This window comes from Diplotaxodon limnothrissa, linkage group LG7, assembly GCF_057381915.1.
Source record: "Diplotaxodon limnothrissa isolate DT_005_m linkage group LG7, D_limnothrissa_male_GT1.1, whole genome shotgun sequence".
In the NCBI taxonomy this organism is placed as follows: Eukaryota; Metazoa; Chordata; class Actinopteri; order Cichliformes; family Cichlidae; genus Diplotaxodon; species Diplotaxodon limnothrissa.
In genome coordinates this window covers 50,831,102-50,842,965 of record NC_140602.1, presented here as the reverse complement: position 1 = coordinate 50,842,965, position 11,864 = coordinate 50,831,102, and the positions used below count along the sequence as shown (strand labels likewise).

Here is an 11,864-nt window from a genome sequence, read left to right as displayed (position 1 = left end):
CACTACAGCAGTCTGACACAGAGTGGATCTGGATGGCTGGTACACATACCTGTAGGCCTTATGAGGAGAGTAGGAACAAGTAACCAAGGTAGAGTAGTTCAGGTAATTAACTGAAATGACCAGAGTAGTAAATATATAGAAATAAGAATGTCTTATAAAGACATAACTGTGCATTCAGTTTCTGAATGAAATCCTGCATACTTACAAATTATATTCACTGCAACAGGTGATTGTGGCAGAAGGTGCAAACATAACAAAATAATATTAATAGGTAAAAATGCTGATAATTAACTAATTTTGTTGCATTTATATGCACTAAATGATTATTAATTCATGTTGTATGTTTAAAGGTTGCATATTGTCAAGAGCTCAGTGATGTAAATGTAACTAAGCTGCAGTAACAGACATTTCAGCATTACAGCATTTATCCCACTATGAAAGATGAAGTCACACCCCACCTATGGCATACTGCTGCACTACATCAAGCTAATGCATAATGATAATAATGATCCTGCAATTATTTCAATTTTAATTCTTTTCTACAATTTTATTATTTATAGATTTTTTTCATAGTAAGAATATTTTAAAAATGGTGGTTGACATGTTGGTTTATAGCTCACAATTAAAAAGTAAGTAAGTGTAGCTTCTTTTGGACATTAGAATTGTCCATTGCTTTTTGACATTCCACAAATTGGCCAGCTCATTCTGATGATTGTAAACCAATAACCGATCATTTTTTTTATCACATTCATCTTGCTGATTGAGCTTCCTAATGCTCTCATTTGTTTGTACAAGTCAGTTCGCTGATTAAGTCAACCTTGGCCTCGGCTGGTCCCTTTCCAATGCCTCAGTCTCATCCCGGAGGTCCATGATACCCTGATAGTCTCAGCTGGAGACAGACCAAAACTTTCAATCTTATTACAACACTACCATCTTCCCAGCCCCAATCACGGTTTAATTAAAGTAGTCAGCCATGGGACAAGCGTCCAACGAGGACAAGTGAATTAGTACTCACGTCTGGCCCAAGAGGTGGAAGATTTGTGTTTTTTTAATTTGTGTTAGTTATTAAGCTTGGTCTCTCAGATGTTTCAGTGAGACTACAATAGGTGATTTACAGCATTTACATCCACAGGTTATTATTCAGTGGACAAGAATTTGAATACAATGGAAATGGTAAGACTAGAGTTCATGTATTCCTATGTGACAGGTGTCTGCTAAACCTTAAAACAAAATGATTTGAGCAGAAACAATTCCTGTTTGTAGGAAATCTGGTTTTACATATAATACAGGTCCAAGGAGGAACACAGTTTCACTATCCTGCAGAGGGGTGATGCTGTTGTTGGCAAAAGCAATGACTGACAGTGCAGGGGTATGTAAGGTTTCATATCTATCAGTGTAAAACTGGATGTAATCTTAGACACACAATGCAATTTCAAAAAGGCCACTGAGACAATCAGAAGAATCACAAACACATTTTACAATGTAGGAAGCGGGATATTAAGTACACAATTCTCTGGGTATTCATCATAATATTATAAAGCTGGATTAGATCCCACTAGGATCAGATTAAACTCGCAGCTTAAACTGCAACATACTGTATGTTAAAGTGTTTAAAACAAATTTCCATACGAGGATGGAAATCTTACTATTGATCTGTTCATATTCAATATGTGTGACTTTTTTTTTTTTACCTAAACATGATTAGATGTGTAAAGAAGAGTCAAATAAAATCTCAGAATAATTCGTTTTTACCCCGCTCACCAATTCTCCTCTGGCTGAATTATCGGACAGATTTGGAGGCAGGATGATGCCGTGAATTAATCATGAGGTTTGGACAAACCCAAACAAAGGTTTACTCCCAGATGAATGTGTTCCTCCATGATCCACAGTCTCCACCCGCTAAAGTTATTTGTGTTGTATTTATTCTCTGACATGTGAATGTGCCATCTGTGATTTCCGCTTGTTCAATATCAGTATTACTTTAAGCCATAAATCTTATGCAACATTTTTCTCTAGCAGTACCCCTCCCTGTCCCATTAACTGTGTAGTTACACAAGCGTTGTGTAGTAGAAACAGTTGGCATGCCAGCTAATCCAATCCAACACTAACCCAGCTGAGAGAGAAAATGAACAAAAAATTAAGGGATGTCTGTTTCAATTATGATAACATTTGGATCATTGCATAATAATCCACTACCAAACATGCAAAATATCTGAGCTATTGTCCTCTAATGATATACACAGCCAGCTGTGAGATTTAGTGTTTTGTTTTTTTGTATTGACAGGAAAGGACTGGCTGCGTGGGTTCAGCTTGGGTATACAATGCCACGTTGTGTAAAAAAGTACAGTTTCAGGTGATACGAAATGCTTCTGACAACCACACTTAATTGGACAGCAGTGGCTCAGGCAGTAGAGCAAGAGGTCTGTTACTTGGAGGGTTGTTGGTTCAAGCCCTGGCTCCTCTAGTCTATGTGCCAAAATGGCTCATAGCACAAAGTATTGTGTGCCTGTAGAAAGCGTAGTTAGAGTGCTATCTAAGTAACTGTCCAATAAATTCTTTAAAAATATCAAGCAAGTTTATTTAGAATTAAAAAAAAGGTTAAAAATGTATTTTTCCTTCAGCAAAACAAACATTTTTTCATTAGAGTATATTCTGTTCAGAAAATGTTTGCATTCAAAATCTTAATTACACCCAATCAAATCAAAAGTAACAGAGGATGGGTACACAGTGTTCATAAAGAGATGGACATGGTCAGCAACAATACTCAGGTAGGCTAAAGGAGTTTTAAGAATGCTCATTTGGTAAGGTACCCAAAAAGTGCCAAGAAAATATAGCCTGCACCATAATTTGAGCACCCTGAACCTGGATGGATCCACGGATTCATGTTGTTTACACCAAATTCTGACTCTACCATCTGAATGTCATTAGAAATTTAGACTGCTTAAATCAAGTAACATTTTTCCAAACTTCTTTTGTATGAATTGGTGACCCTTTAGTGGTGTTCTGCTGCTGTAGCCCACCTGCTTCAAGATTTGATGTGTTGTTCTTAGAGAGCTGCTCTTCCTGTTTATTGACTTGAATCAACCATTCTCCTCTGACCTCTGGCTCCAACAAGACATGTTTGCCCAGAGAACAGGTGCTCACTGTGTGTATTTTGGGTTATTAATATAAGCACCTTCATGTATAAGTCCAGTTTTTCTAGTTTGTTTTTTAAAGTTAGAGGTACTTTAATTGATTTATATTCTTTTGGGTAGTCAACAGGGGCTTTGTTTAGGCTACTGGGTTAACATGCTCAAGTGCAGGACTGAGCAGCAGCAGGTTGAAAACTATATCTAAAGCCAAGTCCAAGAGAGAATCCCGAGTAGGAAGAACAAATCAAAAGCCGAAAAGCGAATCAGAGAAAGTAAAGAACACAAGGAGATTAACCTTCCTGCCTTCTTGGGACCTTTTTGTGCCACTGCTATGTGTTAAATGGCTGCCATTTCTACTGTGTTCAGTGGAATATAACCAAACTTGCCACAGGATAGTTTTTACCTGTCAATGTTAATATTCCAGTGTGAATTCCTTAAATCAGCCTAAAATGGCTGAGCAGCAGAAATCCCCACACCCATCACCCTGGGGACCATTTTCTGCCCATTGACTTCCATTATAAATGCTATTTTTCAACCCCAAATTATCATCATATGATTTTATTTTTTCTTCTTTTCTTGGATGTCAATGAAGACTCAGGGCCTTGAAGTTTTAATTTTTAAATTGCAAAAAAAATGCAAAAAAATAATGGCAGGTCAAAATGTATGTTGGTGCCAATCTTTGGTCCATCTAAAGGCCTACTTATAATGACAATCACATATTACTTCAACTGGTTTTTTGTGGAAATATTTAGTTTCGTTTTTTGGTTTTTGGGGCTTATAACACAGAGCGCTCATGTAATAACACTGGGATTTGAAGGGTTAAAACAACGAAAATATAATTAAAACTTTACATGAATATTTCAGGGAGAAGTAGTTTTACAAGGTTGGCTAATTTAAAGTGGAATAAGATATGGATATATGGTCTTTTTATGGCGTGGCTGAGAATGGTCCCTAGGGTGATGGGTGTGAGTTTTTTAAAGGATGGCAGGAGGGTTAAAACAGATGGAAAGGACTATTCGTACACACAGGGTAATCACGGAAGTGGAGACAACTTGGGGATATGAGACACAGGTACAGGCCAAAAACCCCCCCCAAAAAACAAACAAACAATATTTAAGTTAGATACTGGAGACAAATTTCAAAGTAAAACAGAAAATACCAACAAAAAACATCCCCCCAAAAATAGAAAGACAAGAGAACGTACACTGAATGCAACACAGAGGCACGCTGCCTTGATAACCTTCTAATGTGACCATTTCTGAACAGTAACAGTAGCAGTTTAGTAACTTTAACCTAAACCATGATTTCTCATGAATCTAATAAAACTGTATTACCAGTTAATACCATCAGAAGCCTGTTTTATATTATGTTCATGGTAATTAATGATCCTGGTATAGTGAACAATGCAATTGGTGACTGGAGCCATGTGAAAATAGCTTTAATGCATTTATAGCATGACCAGTGTATAATGGCCAGTGTCTCATAACCAGTCATTCTTATACTTACAGGAGTACCTTTTTTTCCTAACAGTTCTGCACCCGGTCAAAAATGTACATAAATGGACACACACACACGTACACATATGTACACAGTACCTGAGTATAAATATGAAAATAAATGGATGTATTTGTTTGCCCATCTGTATGTGTGTGTTTATTCTGAAATATCTCTCATTCTTAGACCTATTGATAGTGTGGGAATTAAGAAAATCTCATTTCATGCTGTGAGTCTGACATGAAAATCACAGCACTAGATTTTCCCACGCATAAGGCAAAATTTCATCCTTCACAAAATATCCTGACTCTTAGCAGTAATGTCTAAATAGCGTTTCCATGGCAGATGGTTTGTGTGACAGGCTGACCTGCAATTATGCCATTAAGGGGGAAGCCACTCCCTGTGCTCTCTCACTCTTTCTGCTTCTCTTCATCCACACTCCCAAGCGAGCAACCTATAAAACCACAACTACTCACTATTTCCTTTTATTAATGAATAACCCAAATATTCTTTTGATCAATTATTTAATGATTCGGTCTTAACAATGTCAGAAAAAGTGACAAAACATGAACATTTTCCAAACTTGATAGCTTGCTTTGCAAATAATAAAGAAATGTATCATAAATTTGGATGTAAAAACAAACAAACAAACAAACAAACAAACAAACAAAACCTAATTCCGATTAGAGTACGATTAGCTGATCAGAATTCCTTTTAATTGGTTGGCTGCTTCTGTAGTTTCTGTATTGCTCCATCTACTGGCTACAGCCTCCAGTCTTTACAATCCTTCACAAAAATTATTTCTGCACTTTATTCTATTATTTTCCCACTGCAATGTAATTCCAGAACTCAGACTCACATCCTTTCTTTGGTCCATCTTCTTTCTTGTCTATTCCTCATCCCATCTTTACCTGCAATCCTTGAGATTTATTCTGGATAGAGACCTAATTCTAGGAGAGCGAACCACGGTTCGCATAATTAGAGAAAACACCTTTTGGAAACAGCATGAGTGGAACAGTTGGTCATCCCTTAATTTGCACAATATGTCAGAATGCGCTCATTAATTCAGACGTTACCTAATTCACTACAGAATTCTCCTACATAGAGCAGATCATCTCTTTGTGGAGCATATAAAAGCTCTGGTTTCTACGCAGCCTGTACGTCAAGTTTTTAAATAAAGCAAACTGCAGCAGGTAGTTACAGGAAATGTTGGATCAAGTTCTGCAACACCTTAAAAACTGCGATATCCACAAGATGTTTAACTTAATGTGGCCGGTGGCACCTACTTTACAATCTGTTTCATCCAGTTGGCTTCTACTGTAACTTCTCAGCAGGAAGCAAACCAGGTGCCAGGCGAACCACAGGAAGCACCTAATCTATATCGGTTTATTACGAAATAAAATAATAAAACCAGCCCTCATTAACTTGTCATACGTGTGTTTTTTCTTCTACAGCAGCGGCTTCCCCCTGCCGTGTGTGAAACTGTTGGCAAAGGAGGGGACTGGAGACGGAGGTGGGGGGTATCGTCAGCCACATTATGTAAATAAGGTGCAAGAGCATGTGCCAGTTAAACCGCAGTGTCGTGCGAAGTGAGATGAGGCACAGGCTTTGGACGGCAGAAGCCGGGGGCCGTCGGTAGATGGCGGTAACCCAAGAAACCTGATCCACCGGGTTCTCGGCCACTCTGTCTCAGTTTGCAGCACTCGCGTTGAAGGCAGAGGAGCCGAACAGTTTGAAGGACATCAAAAGAAACAGGAGAGCTCGCGGCGCGTCCTCTCGCTCCCCCCCCCGCCCCCCTCCCTCTCTCTCTCTCGAGCCGGAGAGGGAACGCGTAGTCTCAGGGAGAAAACAGAAGAAAACCCCCCAGAAAACGGGAAAACTAAGAGCGCCATGGAAGACAAATCGAATTCGTTCTCCAGCAACAAGGAGGAGAAGGCGGATGGGAATAATGTTTTTCAGAGGCAAGACTCGATACAGAAAAATAACACGGGGAGCCAGAACATGAAGGACCATGGCAACTCAGTGGGCTTCAAGGGGGAGCGGGAAGAGACCATGGTTGGTTTCGATGATCTGGAGGGGGCGTCCAGGCAACATGGTTTTATGCAGAGGCAATTTGGGGCCATGATGCAGCCCGGAGTCAATAAGTTCTCCTTGCGTATGTTCGGCAGCCAGAAAGCTGTGGAGAAAGAGCAAGAAAGGGTTCAGACGGCCGGATACTGGATCATTCATCCATATAGCGATTTTAGGTAAGGGCTGGAATAGACACCTGCTCAAACCCCCCTCCCCCTCCCCTTTATTTTATCCACCCTCACTGTCACCCTAAGGTCTGCAAGCTATAGCCTCCACTTGTTATCGCCACTCTCTCACACACAACCTGGCCCAAAGCGCATACGCTAATCTACCTCTGTATTTAGGCAATCAGGCTTCCGCTGTAGGGGAGGGGAGGAGGGCTTCTGTCAAAATGTGCTCAGTGATTGTGTGTGTGTGTGTCTGTGTGTTTCATTGCGGCATTTTTAGTGTTATTATTATTATAAGAGAAAAGGGAGGGACGCATTAAGGCTAAAGGTGTATCAGTGAAACGTCCTTGGATAAAGGATGGTGAATGTCATGATTGGAGAACACACACAGAGCTCAGCCCTCCTGACTGCTTCACACCAGCGGCGCAGTGGCAGCTTCTCATTGCGACACATTCCCTGCTCGTATAGGGGCGACCGTACCTGGACACAACGTGACAGTGCCATTGCACCATCGGCGGTTGTAAACATTTCTTTGTAGGCGGATGTGAGCCGATGGGCCTGCGTGCATAAAGGGAAAAAATGCACAGAATGCGGTAAAATCGTGCAGGGAGACGATTAAGGAGAAGATGGCCGTGTTTTGAATTAATTAGTAACAAAAAAATCTGATCTTCGAGTCTTATCAGAGAGTTTTTACATGCATTTTTTAAAAACTGACTTGAATGAGGAAATGTGATGGAATGTGTTTGTTTCAAAGGAACCGCAGAAGGATCATGCCACACTTCCTTCCTCGGCACCCACTAAATGTCATAGTGGTTGATAATTTGGATTTGGTCTTTGGTTTGTGTAATTTATTTATTTTTCCTCTCAGCTGCACCAGCTCTCTGGCTTTATTGCAGCAGAGAGTTTGAGTTTCAGACCAGCTGCCTCCAATTTGCTTACATTTCCATACACAGTAAACAAATGAATCCAGGTAAAGGCAGTACGTGCTCACCCCCCCTCTCTCTCTCTCTCTCTCTCTCTCTCTCTCACACACACACACACACACACACACACACACACACACACACACACACACACACACACACACACACACACCAGCTGCGTGTTTACAGTTTACCTCTTCACCAATTAAGCATCTCATTTGGTCCACCCTCTGCACCAGTGTCACCTGGCACAGCTTGGTGGTGAATATCATCCCCGTTTTCCGTTGTCGCAACACGTAACGTGTAGTGATGTGCGATACCACTGATTTTCTTTCCGATCCGATACCAAGTAATATTCAGGGTGGTATCGGCGATACTGATCCGATACCGATACTTTGTACAAAAACTTATTTTATTTATTGTATCTCAAATTATAGCGTCATAATGATTACAGGACATCAGATTATTTGTTCTTATCACTTAATAATGCAGAGTTCATCATACAGGAATAAAAAAAAAATGAAGTTGTGCTATTTGAACACGTTGCCTGCCTGCAGCACTAAAGGACTCTGTGAGAGACATGTGTCTCGCCCTAGCAGCACCTGTCCCTGTCCTCCTCTTCAGTTCACCTCAACATACGCTCGTCATATTCTGTGATATGATTTACTCTGAGTTGTTTGACAAGGTTAGTGATGTTGCCACAACCATACATGCCAACCCTCCCGATTTTCCCGAGAGAATACCGAATTTCAGTGCCCCTCCCGAAAATCTCCCGGAGCCACCATTCTCCCAAATTTCGACCGATTTTCTAGGACAACAAAATTGAAAAATCATATCGCAGAATTCATAGCGCGGCCCAGCCAATTCCAGTTTCCAACAATGGCAGCAGCAACTTAGTTTTAATATCACCCTTATTTCTCTTTCTGGGTCGCAAAAAAACTTTTAACATATTTTCAGGTGAGAATGTAGCTGTGTAAACTTCAAATATCTGAGCCGACCGACACATCGTCTTCAACCCCCCCCCTCTTTCCCTACTCGGGTTAAACATGATATATAAGTCACTTTGATAACTTAAAAATGTTATTGTTTGGCTTTTTCAGTGTTTTATTTGTTCGTGAGTAAATCGGTTTGGCTGAGATTAAAGTTATTAGATTAGATTAAATTAAATTTGACTTTATTAATCCTTCGGAAGGGTTCCTCCGTGGTTTTCACACAGCTGAATAAACGTCAAACAGAAAATGGTTAAACATAAGTGTGAGACGGTCGAGAGTTTACGTCAGCGCCCGGTTATATTTTAGATAGCAAGGAGCAGACAGAGTTTCACTCCACCGAGGGAGCTCGTGACGTACTACCTGGCTTTCTTTAGACCGCGAAGGCCGGGTCCTCCTCTGAATTTGGACACTCCCGCTGTTTCCGGGCCGGCCAATAATAACGGTGACAATTAACGTATTTTATCCGATAAATAAACCCTGTAAAATGTATTTATCACCCCAACAGCCCCTTTGAATGTCTCCCTAGTATGGACACAACACCTCACTCTTGGAGCACTTTTTTTGCCACATGTATTGCAAACCACGTCTCAGCTGTGTGTGGAGGTAAAATACGTCCCCACATGACTTCAATTATGCTCAGCCATTGTTGTGAGTGCGCACGCCAAGGGGCTGCGAGACATTTATACAGCCGTATTTCGCACATGACTATGAAAGGCGGAAGAGAAAGTAGTTCCTTTGAATGTAGACAATCCGAATGTTATAGTTTCTTTCCACTGTGTTGCTGTTAATGATAAACTACAAATTTACCCTAAATTACTAAAATATCGATATTTTAATGTGAGAATCGATTCTAGAACATAAATGACTGGTATCGGAGGAATCGATATTTCAGGATCGATCCGCACATCACTAGTAACGTGTCGGGGCACGTTGTCGTCCCCCCCTCGGCTCCCAGTGCCTTGAGCTTAGAGCTGTCCATGGTCCTGAACTTAGAGCAGGCTGCAAAAATGCAGCGCTCCCTTTTTCTGCAAGGCTTTCTTTTGCTGCTGATTTTTTTTTACATACATTTGTTGTGATTAATGAGATACCACATGGTACTCACGGTAGCGCTAAACTCTATAAATCTTCATGCCCCACCCCTTGCAAGATCCCCCCCGCCCTTCCATGCATAAGAATAAAGATAACTAGGCTATCATAGCCTCAGCCACACAAAGACACTGGTATGCGTTTGCCCCTCTGCAGACACAGATGGACAATGATGGTAGGCAAGGATTAGCACAACACAACAGTCAACGAGCTTAACAGACTCAATTATGTAAGAAGATTGACCCCCTCCAAAAGATAGCCAAAGGGTATGACCAGAGCAGTTCAGTGAAATGGATACCTGTTCCACAGCTGTTAGTGAGTCAAGAGATTAATTAGTGGTCCCAAAGTGAATGGGCTGCATTTGTTATATTTGAGGAATTTCAAAAAATACAGTGGGGATTACAATGAAAATCAGCAGGAAAAAAAGGCTCTGTAATGAGAACATATGTGTGATTGCTCAAGCAGACTGGGCCTTCTTCTTTCTGCACTATTAGAAAATGTTTGTCTCACTCACGCTGGCAGAGGCCCCCTAAGGTTACTTCCTCATGACATTTTCCAGAGGGCTGTTTTTCAGAAGACGCTCTTGTCCTCCAGACAGTGCAATGAAACGACCCCCTTCTAGGCCGCTGAGACCGCCTCCTGGCTTGAAAGTGCTACCTTGAGGTTTTCATCCCAGTTTGTGCCCAGTTTGTGGTGGAAGAGACAAGGCTGCTTCTTTGTTGCACGTGGCTCCATGTACTATTTCTTGGAAGCAAATCTTCCTCTCTCATTTTTTTCTTCTTTTTGCTAAGAAGTCTTCGTCACTTGTTCGTTAATCTTATACTGTTACATACTCTCATCGTAATGTTATGTGAGCAAAAACAAAAGACACAAAACACTATCTTTAATGAAAAGCATTACGTAAGTACAGACCATGAATGACACCAAGCATTCACACGGGCTTTATATTGCTTTGTCGAGGGTTGAAACTCAATATTCAACATATTCTTTGTACACAGTAGCTGCTTAAAGATTTATGGCAGGTTAGTAATATTCATTATTAATAGATTTTTGAGAGGGCCCATGCACGGCCTCGCGCACCTCTGGTTTTGCTAAAGGTGGCTTTGTCATGCTCCATATGCTGTTGTTCAAAGACGTTGTGCAGGTTTTAAGCCTTTTCAAAGTAAATTCTCATGTTGCAGTTCTTTTAATTAACAGAATGAATTGTAGAGTCAACTGTGTTTCTTTCAGATAGTCTATACTCTAAAACCTGCATTCTTCTGAGTGGTTAGAGGCAGAAATTTTACAGTGTAGCTTTACTACCCCTAATTTATTTATTCCTAATTTAACAGCCTTATTAAAAAGAAGAAAGAGGCGAGTAAAGCTAGTTTAGAGTATTTAATCAAGCTTGAACAAATCTTTTCCCACATGTTCTGTTTTACTCATCTCGACATTCGTAGATGACTCTGACATCCTTTTTTTTTTAACCCAAAGTCTTTGTTTTTCTCTCTGTCTGAGGATGTGCCATGCTGTAGCACAGTGTACCTGCTACACTGTAGACTGGTTGTGCTGAGTAGGATCATGTGGACTTCATTGTGTTGCTTGGCAGGAGTGGGTCTGGCATTGATCATGATGGATCACTTGTTGTAAGAAGGAAACCTACAAGACAAAATGTGCTGGCTTGATTCGAGGAAGATTTTTTTAACTTTCTTGTGATTAATCTGCCTCAGCTGGATTATTAGAGGCTCACTGCTTCCCCCTTTGGGGTTCTGTAGCTTCCAGCTCTTGTTATAAGTGGAACATATTGTCTCAAAGTATTTTTTCAGCGATACACTCAAATCGCATACGCTTTTTTGCTAGTTCATGCTGCGTGAGTGACCAGAGCGCCACAGTTTCTCCGTTGCTGCAGATCTTACAGTGTTTGGGAAATGTCTCCCATTTTAAACAGTCACAACAGCAGCGTGTTATAGCATTCAGACCAAGCTTTTTAAAATTGATTGTAAACTCGGGATAAAAGATGAT

The 11,864-nt window shown here is 40.6% G+C and overlaps 1 protein-coding gene across 1 annotated transcript in view; it reads left to right on the top strand.

The window, feature by feature from the left end:
• The first annotated feature begins 6,515 nt into the window (after positions 1-6,515).
• hcn1 (hyperpolarization activated cyclic nucleotide-gated potassium channel 1) overlaps positions 6,516-11,864 on the top strand; it is a 74,025-nt gene continuing 68,676 nt past the window's right edge. Inside the window, exon 1 of the mRNA XM_085358355.1 lies at positions 6,516-6,871. Within this exon, the coding sequence (XP_085214481.1) occupies positions 6,516-6,871 (356 nt within the window). The remainder of the gene's footprint in view (positions 6,872-11,864) is intronic.